The sequence below is a fragment of the Cherax quadricarinatus genome, chromosome 44 (assembly GCF_038502225.1).
Source record: "Cherax quadricarinatus isolate ZL_2023a chromosome 44, ASM3850222v1, whole genome shotgun sequence".
Classification (NCBI taxonomy): Eukaryota; Metazoa; Arthropoda; class Malacostraca; order Decapoda; family Parastacidae; genus Cherax; species Cherax quadricarinatus.
Window position 1 is genome coordinate 2,135,550 of NC_091335.1, and position 23,774 is coordinate 2,159,323.

Below are 23,774 nucleotides of genomic sequence, written 5' to 3' on the forward strand. Positions count from 1 at the left end.
GCTGGACACACTAGACACCAGGCTGCACACACTAGACACCAGGCTGGACACACTAGACACCAGGCTGGACACTAGACACCAGGCTGGACTCACTAGACACCAGGCTGCACACACTAGACACCAGGCTGGACCCACTAGACACCAGGCTGGACACTAGAACCAGGCTGGACACTAGACACCAGACTGGACACACTAAACACCAGGCTGGACACTAGACACCAGGCTGGACACTAGACACCAGGCTGGACACTAGACACCAGATTGGACACCCTAGACACCAGACTGGACACACTATACACAAGGCTGGACCCACTAGACACCAGGCTGGACACTAGACACCAGGCTGGACACACTAGACACCAGGCTGGACACTAGACACCAGGATGGACACACTAGACACCAGGCTGGACACACTAGACACCAGGCTGGACCCACTAGACACCAGGCTGGACACTAGACACCAGGCTGGACACTAGACACCAGGCTGCACACACTAGACACCAGGCTGCACACACTAGACACTCGGCTGGACACACTAGACACCAGGCTGGACACTAGACACCAGGCTGGACACTAGACACCAGGCTGCACACACTAGACACCAGGCTGCACACACTAGACACCAGGCTGGACCCACTAGACACCAGGCTGGACACTAGACACCAGGCTGGACACACTAGACACCAGGCTGGATACTAGACACCAAGCTGGACACACTAGACACCAGGCTGCACACACTAGACACCAGGCTGGACACACTAGACACCAGGCTGGACACACTAGAGACCAGGCTGCACACACTAGACACCAGGCTGGACACACTAGACACCAGGCTGGACACTAGACACCAGGCTGGACACTAGACACCAGGCTGGACACACTAGACACCAGGCTGCACACACTAGACACCAGGCTGGACCCACTAGACACCGGGCTGGACACTAGACACCAGGTTGGACACTAGGCACCAGGCTGGACACACTAGACACCAGGCTGGATATTAGACACAAGGCTGGACACTAGACACCAGGCTGGACACACTAGACACCAGGCTGCACACACTAGACACCAGGCTGGACACACTAGACACCAGGCTGGACCCACTAGACACCAGGCTGGACACTAGACACCAGGCTGGACACTAGACACCAGGCTGGACACACTAGACACCAGGCTGGACACACTAGACACCAGGCTGGACCCACTAGACACCAGGCTGCACACACTAGACACCAGGCTGGACCCACTAGACACCAGGCTGCACACACTAGACACCAGGCTGCACACACTAGACACCAGGCTGGACACAAAACACTAGGCTGGACACACTAGACACCAGGCTGGACCCACTAGACACCAGACTGCACACACTAGACACCAGGCTGGACACACTAGACGCCAGGCTGCACACACTAGACACCAGGCTGGACACAAAACACTAGGCTGGACACACTAGACACCAGGCTGGACCCACTAGACACCAGGCTGCACACACTAGACACCAGGCTGGACACACTAGACACCAGGCTGGACACACTAGACACCAGGCTGGACACAAAACACTAGGCTGGACACACTATACACCAGGCTGGACCCACTAGACACCAGGCTGGACACACTAGACACCAGGCTGCACACACTAGACACCAGGCTGGACACAAAACACTAGGCTGGACACACTATACACCAGGCTGGACCCACTAGACACCAGGCTGCACACACTAGACACCAGGCTGGACACACTAGACACCAGGCTGCACACACTAGACACCAGACTGGACACAAAACACTAGGCTGGACACAAAACACCAGGCTGGACACACTAGACACCAGGCTGGACCCACTAGATACCAGGCTGCACATACTAGACACCAGGCTGGACACAAAACACCAGGCTGGACACAAAACACCAGGCTGGACACAAAACACAGTATTTATAGCTAGGTAAGTGACGTTATAAAGAAAGTAGTTGGCACTACCCTCAGGTAGGTGTTAATACCTGCGTGGCACTACCCAGGGAGGCACAGGGCCACTGTCCCCTGGGGGAAGTGCCACTACCCAGGGAGTAACAGAGGTGAGAATAACTTACCTGGGAAGAAAGTGCTTTAAGTTAGGCAGATGAGGATGAAGTTAGGGGAAGATGTACTTACCAGAGCAGGTGAAGCCGTCACCCTCGTAGCCTGGGAAGCAGGTGCAGTAGAAGGAGCCCAGAGTGTTGGTACAGGTAGCGAACACGTCACACGGACGGTACTTGCACTCGTTCTCATCTGTAGTAATACAAGGTCAGGTCAGTACTGTATACACCAGGGTCAGGGGAGGGGTCAGGAGGGCAGAACACCACTTATATTGACGCCCACGTACACTAACACCACTTATATTAACGCCCACGTACACTAACACCACTTATATTGACGCCCACGTACACTAACACCACTTATATTGACGCCCACGTACACTAACACCACTTATATTGACACCCACGTACACTAACACCACTTATATTGACGCCCACGTACACTAACACCACTTATATTGACGCCCACGTACACTAACACCACTTATACTGACACAGTTAACGCTGTAGACACCCCTACAAAATCATTTTTATATTTTTTAGGCACGTATGAGCGAAATATAACTGCAGTAGACCTACTGACCCATACCAGGCAGGTGCTTGTCACACTCACTCATGTACCTGCTCTAAGCTAAAGTATGAGGCACCACACAGGTATAAGGTGCCGTGCAGGTATAAGGTACCGTGCAGGTATAAGGTACCGTGTAAGGGGTTCATTAGTTAGTTCTACTTGACTCTCACATTTACTGTTCACCTGCCTGGTCACGCCAGGTGTGTAACAATGTTAACATGTTCACTGTGTTCACCTGCCTGGTCACGCCAGGTGTGTAACAATGTTAACATGTTCACTGGAGGATGAGTGGAGGCGCTGGGGTCGACCTTGCACAAGGATGTTAGGTTCCTTCACCCTCTCCTACATACACTCACATCCTCAACTAACTCCCACTTCCTTCCTCCCCCTCCCCCCAACTTCCGCCTCTCCTAGGCCGCCTCTACCACCCCCTTCTATCACCCACCATCTCCATCATACAGGACTTGCTTCCATCTCCCCAAGAGATATACTTCCCCACCTCCCCACCTTTTCTCCCCACCTCTACAAGAAGAATCGTTCCCCTCCAGGTTGTGGTTGGGTTGTGGGTTTGTGTTAGCAAGGTGAGTGAGGGGAAGTCTCAAGGCTCAATTATTGGAGCACCTGGGACAGGTGGGAGAGTGTGTGGGTGACCTCTCAACGTGCTCATTAACTTACCCTGGACCACCTGTCTCTCACACCCACCTGAACACGCAGTGTGAGCTAGAGCACCACCTTGGAGAGAGGCCAGAGCTAAAGTACCACCTGATAGAGAGATCATGCCTCAAACAGCCCTATCTCAAGCCCTTTCACCTGTCATTCCAAGCCCCTAACCCTTTTCCTGGTCCTATTATTAGTCCTCACTCCATCCCTAGCCCCTCTCCTAGCTCCTATCCTCCTCCTTTACCAAGTTAGGTTATATAATACAGGTGACTCACCTAAACACAGATGACGCAATCACAGCTGACCTAAAGTAAACAGATGACGCAATCACAACTGACTGAACTAAAAACCGGCTGATATCAGCACAGCTGACGTGAACATCTCAACATCAGTGAAAGCCTGTATCTGCACACCTGAAGTGCAGGTGTGGCTGTGACCCTGGTGCTGGAGGCTCAGTGCTGGAGGTACACATGAGGCTGGAGGGCACAGGAAACTCTGAAGGAGGTGCTAGCGACCACAAGAATCTGACCAACACAATATAATAACATTCTCCAATGATTATTGTTCTTATACGCACAGGCAACTCCCTCCCCAACCCCCCCCCTTCAACCTACATCACAGAGGTAGTGGTAGTTGTAGTTGTAGTAGTAGTAGACAGTAGTTAACATTACGGAACCTGCAATAGTGTGCTACTCTTTAAAACACCACACGACATACACACTCTGTAAAGAACTACCTTTCAAACCACTAAATAATCCGTCCACATGAACGTTAACTACTGAACAACCATCAACCCTGGCAAACTATCACAAGGCCTAAAGGCAGCTAGCACTTAAACCTACTTGAACAATATACTGAAGCCTTTTAAACTCCAATTAGAGGTCCATAAAAATGGTCTTTAAATGGTGGCCAGCAGTCAGGAAGACACAGCAACACTCATTATGTTACCTATCATTAAACATCATAAATGAGAGGGACTAGTGACCTGTGTGGGAAACATGTCACACTGCTCAGAGGTGGTGAAACATGTCACCAGAAGTGAAGCATGTCACCAGAGATCGTGAAACATGTCAGCAGAGGTCGTGAAACATGTCACCAGAAGTCGTGAAGCACGTCACACTACTCAGAGGTAGACTAAACTATGATGGTAGGATGGCAGAAGACTCACCTGGTGATTCACAGCCACAACCACCATAACCATCGTTACAGTGACAGAGGCCGTCGAGACAGGCACCGTTGATGCACTTGTAACCCTGCGTGTACGGGCAGTTATCTGTAACACAAGAATAACAAGTTAGTTATCTTGCAGAGTTGGCTGTATCAGCAGTTTTCTATAAAGAAGTTAGTTATTTAATCAGGTAAGGTGGAAGGCAGGCAGGGAGTAAAGTAAGGAAGAAGAATACAGAAGGATGGCAGCAGGGAAATGTAAGATGAGAGAAAGAGAGGTGCAAGAAAGAGGGGAAAAATACAGATAAGGATTTAAGAAAGGCAGGGATAGAGAGAGAAAATAAACAACGTGACTTTTGTGTTGTTGAATGCAACGATACAAGAGATTATAACTGGTCTTGTTACATCATATAAAATTATCTTGGGTGTAGCAGCAGAAGTTTCACCAGAGGTGGAGCCACGTGAACGTCCCTGACCTCTTATAATATCATGTCAACACACTACATTACACCCATAACATGTCTATATTCTTCTGCATATCTTCCTCCTTCCTACCTAACTTGGCTCTGTTCTAAAACGTGACGTGGACATGTTTATCTTGAGGGCGTCAACAGTGAATACTGAAGTGGCATTAACCTGGGCTTAATTATTCAAGCAAGAGTGACTCGACAACCTGGTAATTCCTTCATCCCTGTGTGTGTGTAATGGTGTTCCTGGTGAGGAATAAACTAATACTGATGGCCTCTGGTCTGTCTGTCTTTGCAGTGCTTGTTGCAACTCCCAGCATACATGAGGGGGATTACCAATAGACCCCTGGCTGTCTTCTGGATCTCCTGGATGTCTTCAAGATCCCTGGTTGTCTTCTGGATCTCCTGGATGTCTTCAAGATCCCCTGGCTGTCTCCAAGATCCCCTGGCTGTCTTCAAGACCCCCTGGCTGTCTTCAAGACCCCCCTGGCTGTCTTCAAGATCCCCTGGCTCTCTTCTGGATCTCCTGGCTGTCTTCAAGATCTCTGGTTGTCTTCTGGATCTCCTGGATGTCTTCAAGATCCCCTGGCTGTCTCTAAGATCCCCTGGCTGTCTTCAAGACCCCCCTGGCTGTCTTCAAAACCCCCCTGGCTGTCTTCAAGACCCTCTGGCTGTTTTCAAGACCCCCTGGCTGTCTTCAAGACCCCATGGCTGTCTTCAAGACCCCCTGGCTGTCTTCAAGACCCCCTGGCTGTCTTCAAGACCCCCCTGGCTATCTTCAAGACACTCCTGGTTGTCTTCAAGACCCCCTGGCTGTCTTCAAGACCCCCTGGCTATCTTCAAGACTTCCCTGGCTGTCTTCAAGACCCTCTGCCTGTCTCCAAGACCCCCCTGGCTGTCTTCAAAACCCCGGGCTGTCTTCAAGACCCCTGGCTGTCTTCAAGAAGGCGCGCTGCACTTGTCAGTACCTGACCAGCCGGGCTGTGGTTTATACGTCGGTTTACGTTCGGCCAGCAGTAACAGCCTGGTTGATCAGACCCTGATCCACCATGAGGCCTGGTCACAGACCGGGGGACGGGGGCACTAATCCCCGAAACCCTCTCCAGGTATACTCCAGGTATACACACAGCTGTCACATAGTTGTGAACACTGGGGTTCCCTGTGGAGCACTGTCTGGGGTTCCCTGTGGAACACTGTCTGGGGTTCCCTGTGGAGCACTGTCTGGGGTTCCCTGTGAAGCATTGTTTGGGGTTCCCTGTGAAGCACTGTCTGGGGTTCCCTGTGGAGCACTGTCTGGGGTTCCCTGTGGAGCACTGTCTGGGGTTCCCTGTGAAGCACTGTCTGGGGTTCCCTGTGGAGCACTATCTGGGGTTCCCTGTGGAGCACTGTCTGGGGTTCCCTGTGGAGCACTGTCTGGGGTTCCCTGTGGAGCACTGTCTGGGGTTCCCTGTAGAGCACTGGGTTTACCTGTGGAGCACTGTCTGGGATTCCCTGTGGAGCACTGTCTGCGGTTCTCTGTGGAGCACTGTCTGGGGTTCTCTGTGGAGCACTGGGTTTCCCTGTGGAGCACTGTCTGGGTTTCCCTGTGGAGCACTGTCTGGGGTTCCCTGTGGAGCACTGTCTGGGGTTCCCTGTGGAGCACTGTCTGGGGTTCCCTGTGGAGCACTGTCTGGGGTTCCCTGTGGAGCACTGTCTGGGGTTCCCTGTGGAGCACTGTCTGGGGTTCCCTGTGAAGCACTGTCTGGGGTTCCCTGTGGAGAACTATCTGGGGTTCCCTGTGGAGCACTGTCTGGGGTTTCCTGTGGAGCACTGTCTGGGGTCCCCTGTGGAGCACTGTCTGGGGTTCCCTGTGAAGCACTATCTGGGGTTCCCTGTGAAGCACTATCTGGGGTTCCCTGTGGAGCACTGTCTGGGGTTCCCTGTGGAGCACTGTCTGGGGTTCCCTGTGGAGCACTATCTGGGGTTCCCTGTGAAGCACTATCTGGGCTACCCTGTGGAGCACTGTCTGGGGTTCCCTGTGGAGCACTATCTGGGGTTCCCTGTGAAGCACTATCTGGGGTTCCCTGTGGAACACTGTCTGGGGTTCCCTGTGGAGCACTGTCTGGGGTTCCCTGTGGAGCACTGTCTGGGGTTCCCTGTGGAGCACTGTCTGGGGTTCCCTGTGGAGCACTGTCTGGGGTTCCCTGTGGAGCACTGTCTGGGGTTCCCTGTGGAGCACTGTCTGCGGTTCTCTGTGGAGCACTGTCTGGGGTTCTCTGTGGAGCACTGGGTTTCCCTGTGGAGCACTGTCTGGGTTTCCCTGTGGAGCACTGTCTGGGGTTCCCTGTGGAGCACTGTCTGGGGTTCCCTGTGGAGCACTGTCTGGGGTTCCCTGTGGAGCACTATCTGGGGTTCCCTGTGAAGCACTATCTGGGCTACCCTGTGGAGCACTGTCTGGGGTTCCCTGTGGAGCACTATCTGGGGTTCCCTGTGAAGCACTATCTGGGGTTCCCTGTGGAACACTGTCTGGGGTTCCCTGTGGAGCACTGTCTGGGGTTCCCTGTGGAGCACTGTCTGGGGTTCCCTGTGGAGCACTGTCTGGGGTTCCCTGTGGAGCACTGTCTGGGGTTCCCTGTGGAGCACTGTCTGGGGTTCCCTGTGGAGCACTGTCTGGGGTTCCCTGTGGAGCACTGTCTGGGTTTCCCTGTGGAGCACTGTCTGGGGTTCCCTGTGGAGCACTGTCTGGGGTTCCCTGTGGAGCACTGTCTGGGGTTCCCTGTGGAGCACTATCTGGGGTTCCCTGTGAAGCACTATCTGGGGTTCCCTGTGGAGCACTGTCTGGGGTTCCCTGTGGAGCACTGTCTGGGGTTCCCTGTGAAGCACTATCTGGGGTTCCCTGTGGAGCACTGTCTGGGGTTCCCTGTGGAGCACTGTCTGGGGTTCCCTGTGGAGCACTGTCTGGGGTTCCCTGTGGAGCACTGTCTGGGGTTCCCTGTGGAGCACTGTCTGGGGTTCCCTGTGGAGCACTGTCTGGGGTTCCCTGTGGAGCACTGTCTGGGGTTCCCTGTGAAGCACTGTCTGGGGTTCCCTGTGGAGCACTGTCTGGGGTTCCCTGGCTAGTGCTTCAAAGAACACACAGCAGTGAACAAGAAGAACATAACACCTAGGTAATACTTGAGGATGTTTACTGAGGAAATATTTCTCCAGCCAGTCCAAAACAGAGAAGACTGGTGGGAGATGAGGAGGAACTTGGAGGTAATCAGTCCCTCAGGCTGGAGTCAGTCTGTTCAAACATGTTTTCAGTCCATCAGTGTTGAGACTGATGGAGTGAATACAGCAGCTCCAGGTTGACGGATTGATTACCTCAAACTCCCCATTTTCCACCGTTCTTCTGTGTATTGGACTGAAGAAATCACTGACTGGAGAAACATTCACTACACAGTAATGAAGACAACTTTAATATGGCATTTTTCTAAATAAGGTAATGTATATTGTGGAGAAAGTTCGTTTGTTTAAATTCTCCAGTGATGCCAACACTTCTTCTACACTTCTCCAACACTCATCACTCCGCTTGTATATTCCCATCTTTATCATGTATTTTCTATAGACTTGGATAAGCTGCGTCAATGAACGGAAAGCTGTCTTAATGCAGTGTCTGTTCTGTCTGTGTGTTTGTGTCTGTTCTGTTTGTGTGTTCGTGTCTCTTCTGCCTTTCTGTTTGTTCGGTTCTCAGCTTTGGTTGGTTTCAGCTCAATGAATATTTTGTGTGTTCCCACAGGTGCTGTTGCTGGGTCCGCTAGTTCTACTCCGTTGACTGCTTCTCTTCCCTGTTATGCCAGTGGGTTGTGTACAATCAAGTGTTCCAACACTTGACTAGCCTCAGTGAAGGTGATGTTTATTCTTGCCAGTTCTCTCTCTCTTGCTTGCTGTCTTCAGTGTCTGTCGAACCCCTGGTTCGATCTTCCTGCTGGCTACTTTGTTTCAACCTCCTTGACCTGCCTTCTTGAACCCCAGGTTCCCACTCACCACATCATCACGGAACTTTACTCTTTGTGTTCACTGTCCTCCACCTCAGACTGTTTTCCCACTCTATTTCCCTGTGGTTAAAGTCCTCTGTAATTACCACCATGGGTCACATCCTGTCTGCTGCTGCTCCTTCTGCCCTCTCTGTTAGGTCTATTGTTATTATATATGGACCATTATCTGCAGCTGCTTGTACACGGGTAACACGCACATACGACAAATTTATGATGAGGATAAGGTCTGTCTTGGAGCATTAACTAGTAACACAGAAGTGTGGAGGGAAGGCCCTCCCCCGCCCTCCACACTTCTGTAACCAGGTCTGACCGAAACGTCGTGGTAAGCTCTCCTCTCCTATGTGAGGGTTATTTGTGTATTGTCCCAGTCACGGTACTGTGCTTTCCTGTTCATTTTGATAGTTATGTATAACAGTAGTAATAACTTGTGTTCTTCATGTTATTTGTGCCACGTCATAGAGCGTGTGATCAACACTCATTTTGATCTCCTAGTTTCACTGTTCTCTCACCAGAAGAACCTCCACCTCACTCATGGTTCCTTCTCCACTCTCCCATCATCTGCCATCCTGGTGAGAATATCACACATATCGTGACTTGTGTCTCTGCTTCTCCTTGTAAGAGGTCTTCCCGGAACAAAAATCAACGTTCCTCTTTATACTTGGCCCTAGTGTGTACTCACTTATTTCTGGTTGCAAGGGTCGAGTCACAACTCATGTGTGGGTGTGAACATGCAAGTGGACACCCACCTACCGTTCTCAGTCGTCAGTCATAATGTTGGTTACTTGTATTATCGGTTACTGCTCCCGATCCGTCCTTGTCAAGGCCAGGTGATCGGTTGGTAGGTAGGACGGTCGGTGACTCTCTCTCTCTCTTTCTCTGATGCTGACCAGGTCTGGTATTATCTAACACAGTAAACATGTGTCTCACATCTAACACAACAAACACATGTAACATATGTAGATTCAAAACTGAATATACTTATGGGAGGGAGAACATAAATATGTCCATAGGTGTTTCAGAGGTATGACCTGGTGTGTGTGTGGCACAACTGATCTTCCTTACCACTGGTGCTGTCATCACAGCACTGGTGCTGTCATCACACCACTGGTGCTGTCATCACACCACTGGTGCTGTCATCACACTGCTGTCATCACACCACTGGTGCTGTCATCACACCACTGGTGCTGTCATCACACCACTGGTGCTGTCATCACACCACTGGTGCTGTCATCACACCACTGGTGCTGTAATCACACCACTGGTACTATCATCACACCACTGGTGCTGTCATCACACCACTGGTACTATCATCACACCACTGGTGCTGTCATCACACCACTGGTGCTGTCATCACATCACTGGTGCTGTCATCACACCACTGGTACTATCATCACACCACTGGTGCTGTCATCACACCACTGGTGCTGTCATCACACCACTGGTGCTGTCATCACACCACTGGTGCTGCCATCACACCACTGGTACTATCATCACACCACTTGTACTGTCATCACACCACTGGTGCTGTCATCACACCATTGGTGCTGTCATCACACCACTGGTACTATCATCACACGACTTGTACTGTCATCACACCACTGGTACTATCATCACACCACTGGTACTATCATCACACCACTTGTACTGCCATCACACCACTGGTACTGTCATCACACCACTGGTGCTGTCATCACACCACTGGTGCTGTCATCACACCACTGGTACTATCATCACACCACTTGCACTGTCATCACACCACTTGTACTGTCATCACACCACTGGTACTATCATCACACCACTGGTACTATCATCACACCACTTGTACTGTCATCACACCACTGGTACTATCATCACACCACTGGTACTATCATCACACCACTTGTACTGTCATCACACCACTGGTACTATCATCACACCACTGGTACTGTCATCACACCACTGGTACTGTTATCACACAATCACCACTGGTACTGTCATCACACCACTGGTACTAGCATCACACGAACACCACTGGTACTATCATCACACAAACACCACTGATACTATCATCACACCACTGGTACTATCATCACACCACTTGTACTGTCATCACACCACTGGTACTATCATCACACCACTGGTACTATCATCACACCACTGGTACTATCGTCACACCACTTGTACTGTCATCACACCACTGGTACTATCATCACACCACTGGTACTGTCATCACACCACTTGTACTGTCATCACACCACTGGTACTATCATCACACCACTGGTACTGTCATCACACCACTGGTACTGTCATCACACAAACGCCATTTGGTGTTATCATCACACAAACACCACTGGTACTATCATCACACCACTTGTACTGTCATCACACCACTGGTGCCATCATCACACAAACATCACTGGTACTATCATCACACAAACACCACTGGTACTATCATCACACCACTGGTACTATCATCACACCACTGGTACTATCATCACACCACTGGTACTATCATCACATCACTGGTACTATCATCACACCACTGGTACTATCATCACACCACTGGTACTATCATCACATCACTGGTACTATCATCACACCACTGGTACTATCATCACACAAACACCACTGGTACTATCATCACACCACTGGTACTATCATCACATCACTGGTACTATCATCACACCAATGGTACTATCATCACATCACTGGTACTATCATCACACCACTGGTACTATCATCACACCACTGGTACTATCATCACATCACTGGTACTATCATCACACCAATGGTACTATCATCACATCACTGGTACTATCATCACACCACTGGTACTATCATCACACCACTGGTACTATCATCACATCACTGGTACTATCATCACACCACTGGTACTATCATCACATCACTGGTACTATCATCACACCACTGGTACTATCATCACACCACTGGTACTATCATCACATCACTGGCACTATCATCACACCAATGGTACTATCATCACATCACTGGTACTATCATCACACCAATGGTACTATCATCACATCACTGGTACTATCATCACACCACTGGTACTATCATCACACCACTGGTACTATCATCACACCACTGGTACTATCATCACACCACTGGTACTATCATCACACCACTGGTACTATCATCACATCACTGGTACTATCATCACACCAATGGTACTATCATCACATCACTGGTACTATCATCACACCACTGGTACTATCATCACACCACTGGTACTATCATCACATCACTGGTACTATCATCACACCACTGGTACTATCATCACATCACTGGTACTATCATCACACCACTGGTACTATCATCACACCACTGGTACTATCATCACATCACTGGCACTATCATCACACCAATGGTACTATCATCACATCACTGGTACTATCATCACACCAATGGTACTATCATCACATCACTGGTACTATCATCACACCACTGGTACTATCATCACACCACTGGTACTATCATCACACCACTGGTACTATCATCACACCACTGGTACTATCATCACACCACTGGTACTATCATCACATCACTGGTACTATCATCACACCACTGGTACTATCATCACATCACTGGTACTATCATCACACCACTGGTACTATCATCACACCACTGGTACTATCATCACATCACTGGTACTATCATCACACCACTGGTACTATCATCACACCACTGGTACTATCATCACACCACTGGTACTATCATCACATCACTGGTACTATCATCACACCAATGGTACTATCATCACATCACTGGTACTATCATCACACCACTGGTACTATCATCACACCACTGGTACTATCATCACATCACTGGTACTATCATCACACCACTGGTACTATCATCATACCACTGGTACTATCATCACATCACTGGTACTATCATCACACCACTGGTACTATCATCACACCACTGGTACTATCATCACACCACTGGTACTATCATCACACCACTGGTACTATCATCACACCACTGGTACTATCATCACACCACTGGTACTATCATCACACCACTGGTACTATCATCACACCACTGGTACTATCATCACACCACTGGTACTATCATCACACCACTGGTACTATCATCACACCACTGGTACTATCATCACATCACTGGCACTATCATCACACCACTGGTACTATCATCACACCACTGGTACTATCATCACATCACTGGCACTATCATCACACAAACACAACAAACACTGTTAATATTGATCCCTCTTAAGAATGTTCATCACGTTGTTCAGGATGACGTGAACAAGTGTTCATAAGCCACATAGAATGAACAGGAGAATGCTGATAGATGCGAGTGAACAGTCGTGTTCAAGAAGCTGGAAGGTAACTCACAGATAACTTATGTGTTCATCTATGTTCACCACAGTTCGTTGATAACTTACTGGTGCACTTGAGTTCACTGTAGTTCTCGTCTGATCCGAGGAAGCAGTTTGGAGTGCCGTCACACAGCTTGGAGACCTCGAAGAGTTGTAGCACCTCGGTCGAGGCGTTCACCTGACATCCAAAGTAACCATCTTCCAGGTTCAGGAAGAATATCTCTCTCTGGAGACCTTGTCCTAAGTTCACTTGTTCTAAGTTTGTTTGTCCTAAGTTCACTTGAGCAGAAACCTGAAAAAAACACGTACAAAACCGGTTACTTCTGCGGGAAATTGTACAGGATATAGTTATAATATTTATAACAATGCTAATTTGTTAGCCAGAAAAAAATGTTAACTATAATTATTATTATTACTATTAATTATTATTAAATATAGTAATCCACTTCTTATATTTTATCTCAAATTAGACTGTTCCACTCTCTATAATTTCGTGAGTATTTTGTATGTCATGATAGTATCCCCTCCTGGTATTTCTCTCCTCGTAGTTCATTCTACAGCACCAAGACGTGTACCCAGCCTGCGTACTACACTCTACACTGTTGTCAAGCGTAGAGTGTGTAGGTACAATGGTCAACACCAGGGCCTTCACACTACACTTGTCAAGTGTAGAGTGTAGTTACAGTGGTCAACACCAGGGTAACAGCCTTCACACTACACTGTTGTCAAGTGTAGAGTGTAGTTACAGTGGTCAACACCAGGGTAACAGCCTTCACACTACACTGTTGTCAAGTGTAGAGTGTAGTTACACTGGTCAACACCAGGGTAACAGCCTTCACACTACACTGTTGTCAAGTGTAGAGTGTAGTTACAGTGGTCAACACCAGGGTAACAGCCTTCACACTACACTGTTGTCAAGTGTAGAGTGTAGTTACACTGGTCAACACCAGGGTAACAGCCTTCACACTACACTGTTGTCAAGTGTAGAGTGTAGTTACAGTGGTCAACACCAGGGTAACAGCCTTCACACTACACTGTTGTCAAGTGTAGAGTGTAGTTACAGTGGTCAACACCAGGGTAACAGCTTTCACACTACACTGTTGTCAAGTGTAGAGTGTAGTTACACTGGTCAACACCAGGGTAACAGCCTTCACACTACACTGTTGTCAAGTGTAGAGTGTAGTTACACTGGTCAACACCAGGGTAACAGCCTTCACAATACACTGTTGTCAAGTGTAGAGTGTAGTTACACTGGTCAACACCAGGGTAACAGCCTTCACACTACACTGTTGTCAAGTGTAGAGTGTAGTTACACTGGTCAACACCAGGGTAACAGCCCACACAGACGGAATAGCGGTACACTACCTTCTGTGGAACTCACATTAATTTTCAACCTCACATCGACATTCTAATGTTTTTCTTGTTCCAGTTAACGTTATTAATATTAATGTTGTTGGACTGCAGATGAAGTCATGATGTTGTTGGGCGTAGTGTTGCAGGTGTAGTGTGTACTGTGTACCCACACGGGCACTGTATGTTAAAGATTGCATGAATATCCTTCTGGGTGAGTGTAGCGGACTGCTCAGCCTCCAGGAGTAAGCTTCCATTACTTATATTAACTTAATTATCCAAGCCACACGTTCGTCCTAACATGGCGTCACCTACACAAACATATACAGTAACTGTAACACCATCTTATGGGGAAGCAGAGCGTGTAAAAGGGGTGAAGATAATGATAATAATAATGATGATAAAGTGAGAGTGATGGTAGACGGTGGTGGTGAGGCGTGGGAAGGGTTCTCCAGAGACCAAGGACATCAACATATTCCAAGGCTTGATCGACCCACACCCTATGCCATATGCTCTCCTATTCTCTCCTATCTTCACTACCATGCACGTATTTGTGATAGTTCTTCCACTATTGCTATCTATACTATTGTAGTGTGGACGAGAGCAGTGTTAGTAAGACTAGAGGGACGAAGAGGAGGTGGATAGAAACAAAGACAAACCTGGCTAGACTCCACCATACCATCCACCTCTGTCCCGTTTTCCTGTGACTCACACACACACACACATGCCACGGGAGGATAGGAGGAGAGATAGACGGGACATAATAACGAGAGGAATAGATAAGGTGGACAGGGCCTGGGACACAGCAGCAAGGGGACACAGCAGCAAGGGGACACAGCAGCAAGGGGACACAGCAGCAAGGGGACACAGCAGCAAGGGGACACAGCAGCAAGGGGACACAGCAGCAAGGGGACACAGCAGCAAGGGGACACAGCAGCAAGGGGACACAGCAGCAAGGGGACACAGCAGCAAGGGGACACAGCAGCAAGGGGACACAGCAGCAAGGGGACACAGCAGCAAGGGGACACAGCAGCAAGGGGACACAGCAGCAAGGGGACACAGCAGCAAGGGGACACAGCAGCAAGGGGACACAGCAGCAAGGGGACACAACTAGAAATTAAAAACTTAGATGAGTCATAGGGATATTAAGAAGTATTTCCTCAGCCTTAGAGCTGTCAGGAAGTGGAACAATCTGGAGAGTGAAGTAGTGGTGGCAGAATCCATACATAGCCTTTAAAAGGTACGACAAAGCTTTTGGAGCAGGGAGAGAGTGGACCTAGTAGCGACTAACGTAGAGGCGGGGTCCAAGAGATGTGAATCGAACCCTGCAACCACAAATAGGTGAGTACATCTTCCCTCACATGCACTTAATTTGCATTCTCCCGCACACGTATATTATCAACGCTTGTGTGGAGTGTGCGAGCGGAAGTGAGAATGATGGTGGCACGGGCGCCACAACACTACGCCATCACCAAGTACAATCCCGGATGTCCACAAGATATTATTTGTTAATATTAGGAGATGAACGGCGCTCACTTCTCGTAACTCCGGCTGCTACAGGCTTGGGGATTTTTGCGTCTTCTTCCGTCACTACTGCTCACTGACTGACAGGAAATTAGACAGGTGTAGCCCTAAGATGTGAGTCACGCCAGCACACTCTTAATAAGTGGATGATGGTAGACAGGTGACTAGACAGATGAAGGATTAAGACATGAATCACTTCCACACCTGTCTCCTTCAACACCTGCAGCTCACATCTGTCTCCTCTAACACCTGCAGCTCACACCTGTCTCATCCAACACCTGCAGCTTCTATGGGCTACTCTACAAAGGCTTGGTAAAGGTATATTCTCAAAGTGCAGGGAACGTCAACAGGGAACGTCAACAGGGAACGTCAACAGGGAACGTCAAGAAGGGTGGTACAGTGAACGTCAAGAAGGGTGGTACAGGGAACGTCAAGAAGGGTGGTACAGGGAACGTCAAGAAGGGTGATACAGTGAACGTCAAGAAGAGTGGTACAGGGAACGTCAAGAAGAGTGGTACAGGGAACGTCAAGAAGGGTGGTACAGGGAACGTCAAGAAGAGTGGTACAGGGAACGTCAAGAAGAGTGGTACAGGGAACGTCAAGAAGGGTGGTACAGGGAACGTCAAGAAGAGTGGTACAGGGAACGTCAAGAAGAGTGGTACAGGGAACGTCAAGAAGGGTGGTACAGGGAACGTCAAGAAGGGTGGTACAGGGAACGTCAAGAAGAGTGGTACAGGGAACGTCAAGAAGAGTGGTACAGGGAACGTCAAGAAGAGTGGTACAGGGAACGTCAAGAAGAGTGGTACAGGGAACGTCAAGAAGAGTGGTACAGGGAACGTCAAGAAGGGTGGTACAGGGAACGTCAAGAAGAGTGGTACAGGGAACGTCAAGAAGAGTGGTACAGGGAACGTCAAGAAGAGTGGTACAGGGAACGTCAAGAAGAGTGGTACAGGGAACGTCAAGAAGGGTGGTACAGGGAACGTCAAGAAGAGTGGTACAGGGAACGTCAAGAAGAGTGGTACAGGGAACGTCAAGAAGAGTGGTACAGGGAACGTCAAGAAGAGTGGTACAGGGAACGTCAAGAAGAGTGGTACAGGGAACGTCAAGAAGAGTGGTACAGGGAACGTCAAGAAGAGTGGTACAGGGAACGTCAAGAAGGGTGGTACAGGGAACGTCAAGAAGGGTGGTACAGGGAACGTCAAGAAGAGTGGTACAGGGAACGTCAAGAAGGGTGGTACAGGGAACGTCAAGAAGGGTGGTACAGGGAACGTCAAGAAGAGTGGTACAGGGAACGTCAAGAAGAGTGGTACAGGGAACGTCAAGAAGAGTGGTACAGGGAACGTCAAGAAGGGTGGTACAGGGAACGTCAAGAAGAGTGGTACAGGGAACGTCAAGAAGAGTGGTACAGGGAACGTCAAGAAGGGTGGTACAGGGAACGTCAACCTCAGTTCCATTACGAGAAATCATTAACATTAACTTTCTCTTTCTCTCAGTGTACCTTGAAGTCTCCTCACACCTCATGGCACCATATCTCCACTCCTTGGCACTCTCTACCCACTCCTTGGCACTCTCTACCCACTCCTTGGCACCGTCTACCCACTCTTGGCTGGCACCTCCTTCACACTTCAGAGAACACACTCAGAGGGTGCAGACAAACACTCAACAATCAACAAGTGTACTTATGGCAGCAAGGAAAATGTACTTGTGACATTTATCAAAATGTCGAACAATGACTGAGACACAACAGGGATCGAGCGTCTGGCTGCTACAAGCATCACAGGTAAACTCAGGCAACATGCAGGCAACTTGTAACTGGTTAAGTTAAAGAAGTAGAGTCATAAGTACTTATAAGTGAGTAGGAGATAGAGAAGGAAGTGGAAAAATAAAGATGTGAGTTATCTCAACATTAGGTAAGCGACATGTGACTCAAGGAACACTGTAAAAACTGGAAGCAAATGTAAATTACCACAAGTAAATAGAACACCAGGAGCAAGAGGTGCTGAGAGAGCAGCAGTAGGAGCAGCAGTAGGAGCAGCAGTAGGAGCAGAAGTAGGAGCAGCAGTAAGCACAGCAGCACAATATTAATATCAAAGTAGTGGTGAGTTAAGTCTCCAAGACAGACTTCAACATTCTCAACTCACACACATCTTCCTTACTAATTTTAATACAATTTTCCTTGGCTTGGAATCATTAACAATTGACGAAACTGGTCAGGGATATATATATATATATATATATATATATATATATATATATATATACTGCTCGTGAAGGCTGGTACACCAAACAGGATGAGACTGAAATTAGTCTCTGAGGCTCCATGACCAGGAATGTCCTTGCATCAGGGTAGCAGGCTCAGTACTGCTGGGCGCCTGGTGCTTAACGATCGTGGTCCAATGGATAGAGTGATGCGTACTTTGTTGAGTTCGCACGGGACTGGGCAGGGGAACGCAGGATCGAGTCCTGGCCAAGCCGCAGTTCTGTTAATGATATATATATATATATATATATATATATATATATATATATATATATATATATATATATATATATATATATATATATATATATATATATATATATATATATATATATATATATATATATATATATATATATATTTTTCAACAAGTTGGTCGTCTCCCACCGAGGCAGGGTGACCCAAAAAAGAAAGAAAATCCCCAAAAAGAAAATACTTTCATCATCATTCAACACTTTCACCACACTCACACATTATCACTGTTTTTGCAGAGGTGCTCAGAATACAACAGTCTAGAACCATACACATATAAAGATACACAACATATCCCTCCAAACTGCCAATATCCCGAACCTCTCCTTTAAAGTGCAGGCATTGTACTTCCCATTTCCAGGACTCAAGTCCGACTATATGAAAATAACCGGTTTCCCTGAATCCCTTCACTAAATATTACCCTGCTCACACTCCAACAGCTCGTCAGGTCCCAAGTATCATTCGTCTCCATTCACTCCTATCTAACACGCTCACGCACGCTTGCTGGAAGTCCAAGCCCCTCGCCCACAAAACCTCCTTTACCCCCTCTTTCCAACCCTTTCGAGGACGACCCCTACCCCTCTTTCCTTCCCCTATAGATTTATATGCTTTCCATGTCATTCTACTGTGATCCATTCTCTCTAAATGACCAAACCACCTCAACAACCCCTCTTCTGCCCTCTGACTAATACTTTTATTAACTCCACACATTCTCCTAATTTCCACACTCCGAATTTTCTGCATAATATTTACACCACACATTGCCCTTAGACAGGACATCTCCACTGCTTCCAACCGTCTCCTCGCTGCTACATTTACCACTCAAGCTTCACATCCATATAAGAGTGTTGGTACTACTATACTTTCATACATTCCCTTCTTTGCCTCCATAGATAACGTTTTTTGACTCCACATATACCTCAACGCACCACTCACCTTTTTTCCCTCATCAATTCTATGATTAACCTCATCCTTCATAAATCCATCCGTCGACACGTCAACTCCCAAGTATCTGAAAACATTCACTTCTTCCATACTCCTCCATATCCTTTACAAAATTACGCTATCTTGTGGTCAAGGATATCTCAGGACACACCCTTTTGGCACGAATTCATCTATTTATTCAGGAGTTATCGTGGAGGGTTTAAGAGGCAGGTGGGTCAGTCTGCAGAGGTCCTCAGAGGCTGCAAAAATTCTTCAGTGAGATCTATCAGACAAGGTTGTAAGGGTGAGCGATCCCTTGATGAGATGTCTGAAAGCTCAGTCGTGACCACCATTACCACTGCCACCATTACCATCACTACCACTATCAACCCTCATGTTCTTATGTGTTAATGTTATTTGCTAGTAACGTTGTTTCAGGAACCATCGTTCCCATGGAAGTCTCAGAAAAAGTCTTTTAAATCAGAGTGAAAATCTCTTGCGCAAAATATAGGCCGGGGAGGTACACCATTTGGTGGTACCAGTGGGATTGTACCATGATGATGTTGACCAAGCCACCACTGGGGTTGGAACCCGTGGTGGAAGGCGGTACTGGTGTTGACCAAGCCACCACTGGTGTTGGAACCCGTGGTGGAAGGCGGTACTGGTGTTGACCAAGCCACCACTGGTGTTGGAACCCGTGGTGGAAGGCGGTACTGGTGTTGACCAAGCCACTACTGGTGTTGGAACCCGTGGTGGAAGGCGGTACTGGTGTTGACCAAGCCACCACTGGTGTTGGAACCCGTGGTGGAAGGCGGTACTGGTGTTGACCAAGCCACCACTGGTGTTGGAACCCGTGGTGGAAGGCGGTACTGGTGTTGACCAAGCCACCACTGGTGTTGGAACCCGTGGTGGAAGGCGGTACTGGTGTTGACCAAGCCACCACTGGTGTTGGAACCCGTAATGGACGACGGTACTGGTGTTGACCAAGCCACCACTGACGTTGTTGCTTTAAAGTCGCCCACTCGATAAAAAAGTGTGTTAGTGAAGAGATATCAGGGCTGAGATCTGTCATGCCAACACACAGTGCAGGACTCCCAGAAAGATCCTCAAGGTCCTTCACTGCCCTTCCAGCAGAAGTGATCACGACATCCTCCTCTTCCCTCCGGGCCAGCGTTCCACAGAGCACAACGGCCTTCCTGCTCAACAAATGCTCATCCCCCTTTTTTTATGGTCATTAGTGCTGCACCAGGCGTGCTGGGGCCCCTTTCCGTGCATGCAGGGGTCCTGGGGCCCTTCCCACACGTCCTGGGGACCTTCCCGTGAGCCCTCGTGTCCTTCCAGGACAGCCTTGGACTTGGCATTCTTCTGGAGTAATGAGAGCTTCGCCACTCGTAAACAAAAATAATTTACGAGGTTCTCTGAAAACCCGAGGGAAGAACCGTGACGACGCCCGTGTTCATACCGTGACGACGCCCGTGTCCACACCGTGACCACGCCCGTGTCCACACCGTGACCACGCCCGTGTCCACACCGTGACGACGCCCGTGTCCACAACCTAACGAGGCCCTTGTCCACAATGTGAGGGGTGCCAGTGACCATACGTACGTGGATGGACACACGACACTGGGAGGTCACAGCAAGGACACGAACGACCAGAACAATAACAGTGATAAGGAAGACTGAGGGGAAGAAAGTCTGGAAGACTGAGGGGAAGAAAGTCTGGAAGACTGAGGGGAAGAAAGTCTGGAAGACTGAGGGGAAGAAAGTCTGGAAGACTGAGGGGAAGAAAGTCTGGAAGACTGAGGGGAAGAAAGTCTGGAAGACTGAGGGGAAGAAAGTCTGGAAGACTGAGGGGAAGAAAGTCTGGAAGACTGAGGGGAAGAAAGTCTGGGAGAGTGAGGGGAAGAAAGTCTGGAAGACTGAGGGGAAGAAAGTCTGAAGATGAAACAATTCATGAGTTTTAATGTTGATGAAGGTGCAGGGGACCACTGAGGACCACTGAGGACCACTGAGGACCACTGAGGACCACTGAGGACCACTGAGGACCACTGAGGACCACTGAGGACCACTGAGGACCACTGAGGACCACTGAGAACCACCAGGGAGGACCACTGAGAACCACCAGGGAGGACCACTGAGAACCACCAGGGAGGACCACTGAGAACCACCAGGGAGGACCACTGAGAACCACCAGGGAGGACCACTGAGAACCACCAGGGAGGACCACTGAGAACCACCAGGGAGGACCACTGAGGACCACCAAGGAGGACCACTGATGACCACCAGGGAGGACCACTCAGGACCACCAGGGAGGACCACTCAGGACCACCATGGAGAACCACTGAGGACCACCAGGGAGGACCACTCAGGACCACCAAGGAGGACCACTGATGACCACCAGGGAGGACCACTCAGGACCACCAGGGAGGACCACTGAGGACCACCAGGGAGGACAACTGAGGACCACCAGGGAGGACCACTGAGGACCACCAGGGAGGACCACTGAGAACCACCAGGGAGGACCACTGAGGACCACCAAGGAGGACCACTGATGACCACCAGGGAGAACCACTGAGGACCACCAGGGAGGACCACTGAGGACCACCAGGGAAAGCCACTGAGAACCACCAGGGAGGACCACTGAGGACCACCAAGGAGGACCACTGAGGACCACCAGGGAGGACCACTCAGGACCACCAGGGAGGACCACTGAGGACCACCAGGGAGGACAACTGAGGACCACCAGGGAGGACCACTGAGGACCACCAGGGAGGACCACTGAGAACCACCAGGGAGGACCACTGAGGACCACCAAGAAGGACCACTGATGACCACCAGGGAGGACCACTGAGGACCACCAGGGAGGACCACTGAGGACCACCAGGGAAAGCCACTGAGAACCACCAGGGAGGACCACTGAGGACCACCAAGGAGGACCACTGATGATCACCAGGGAGGACCACTGAGGACCACCAGGTGCGGAGGAACACCAGGGAGGACCACTGAGGACCACCAGGGAGGACCACTGAGGACCACCAGGGAGGACCACTGAGGACCACCAGGGAGGACCACTGAGAACCACCAGGGAGGACCACTGAGAACCACCAGGGAGGACCACTGAGAACCACCAGGGAGGACCACTGAGAACCACCAGGGAGGACCACTGAGAACCACCAGGGAGGACCACTGAGGACCACCAAGGAGGACCACTGATGACCACCAGGGAGGACTACTGAGGACCACCATGGAGGACCACTGAGGACCACCAGGGAGGGCCACTGAGGACCACCAGGGAGGACCACTGAGGACCACCAGGGAGGACCACTGAGGACCACCAGAGAGGGCCACTGAAAACCACCAGGGAGGACCACTGATGACCACCAGGGAGGGCAACTGAGAACTACCAGGAAGGACCACTGAGAACCACCAGGGAGGACCACTGAGGACCACCAGGGAGGATCACTGAGGACCACCAGAGAGGACCAGTGAGAACCACCAGGGAGGGCCACTGAGGACTACCAGGAACGACCACTGAGAACCACCAGGGAGGACCACTGAGAACCACCAGGGAGGATCACTGAGAACCACCAGGGAGGACCACTGAGAACCACCAGGGAGGACCACTGAGAACCACCAGGAAAGGAGGACCACCACACACAATACCAGGAAGGGAGGGCCACCACACACACCACCAGGAAGGGAGGGCCACCACACACACACACCACCAGGAAGGGAGGGCCACCATACACACCACAAGGGAGGACCACTGACGAGCACCAGGGAAGGAGGGCCACCGCACAGGCCACACAAGGCCACATATAAACAATTTCCTGTCTGGCTTTTCCAGTTTACTGTATCAACACAATGAAGGTGTGACGTGATAAGTATCCTTGACACCATGACACTGCTGGCCACATGTATCCTTGACACCATGACACTGCTGGCCACATGTATCCTTGACACCATGACACTGCTGGCCACATGTATCCTTGACACCATGACACTGCTGGCCACATGTATCCTTGACACCATGACACTGCTGGCCACATGTATCCTTGACACCATGACACTGCTGGCCACATGTATCCTTGACACCATGACACTGCTGGCCACATGTATCCTTGACACCATGACACTGCTGGCCACATGCATCCTTGACAC

General features: G+C 49.7%; 1 protein-coding gene and 1 long non-coding RNA gene across 3 annotated transcripts in view; one reads left to right on the forward strand and one right to left on the reverse strand.

The window, feature by feature from the left end:
* LOC138853954 (uncharacterized) overlaps positions 1–6,190 on the forward strand; it is a 113,311-nt gene extending 107,121 nt beyond the window's left edge. Inside the window, exon 3 of the long non-coding RNA XR_011393137.1 lies at positions 5,238–6,190. This is a non-coding gene — a long non-coding RNA (uncharacterized lncRNA). The remainder of the gene's footprint in view (positions 1–5,237) is intronic.
* dpy (dumpy) overlaps positions 1–23,774 on the reverse strand; it is a 386,475-nt gene that overhangs the window by 263,309 nt on the left and 99,392 nt on the right. For both annotated transcript variants that reach the window (XM_070093949.1, XM_070093948.1), the window contains exons 3-5: positions 13,370–13,595; positions 4,474–4,578; positions 2,151–2,267 (exon numbers count right to left, since the gene is read on the reverse strand). In XM_070093949.1, coding sequence (XP_069950050.1) covers positions 2,151–2,267; positions 4,474–4,578; positions 13,370–13,595 — 448 coding nt within the window. The remainder of the gene's footprint in view (positions 1–2,150; positions 2,268–4,473; positions 4,579–13,369; positions 13,596–23,774) is intronic.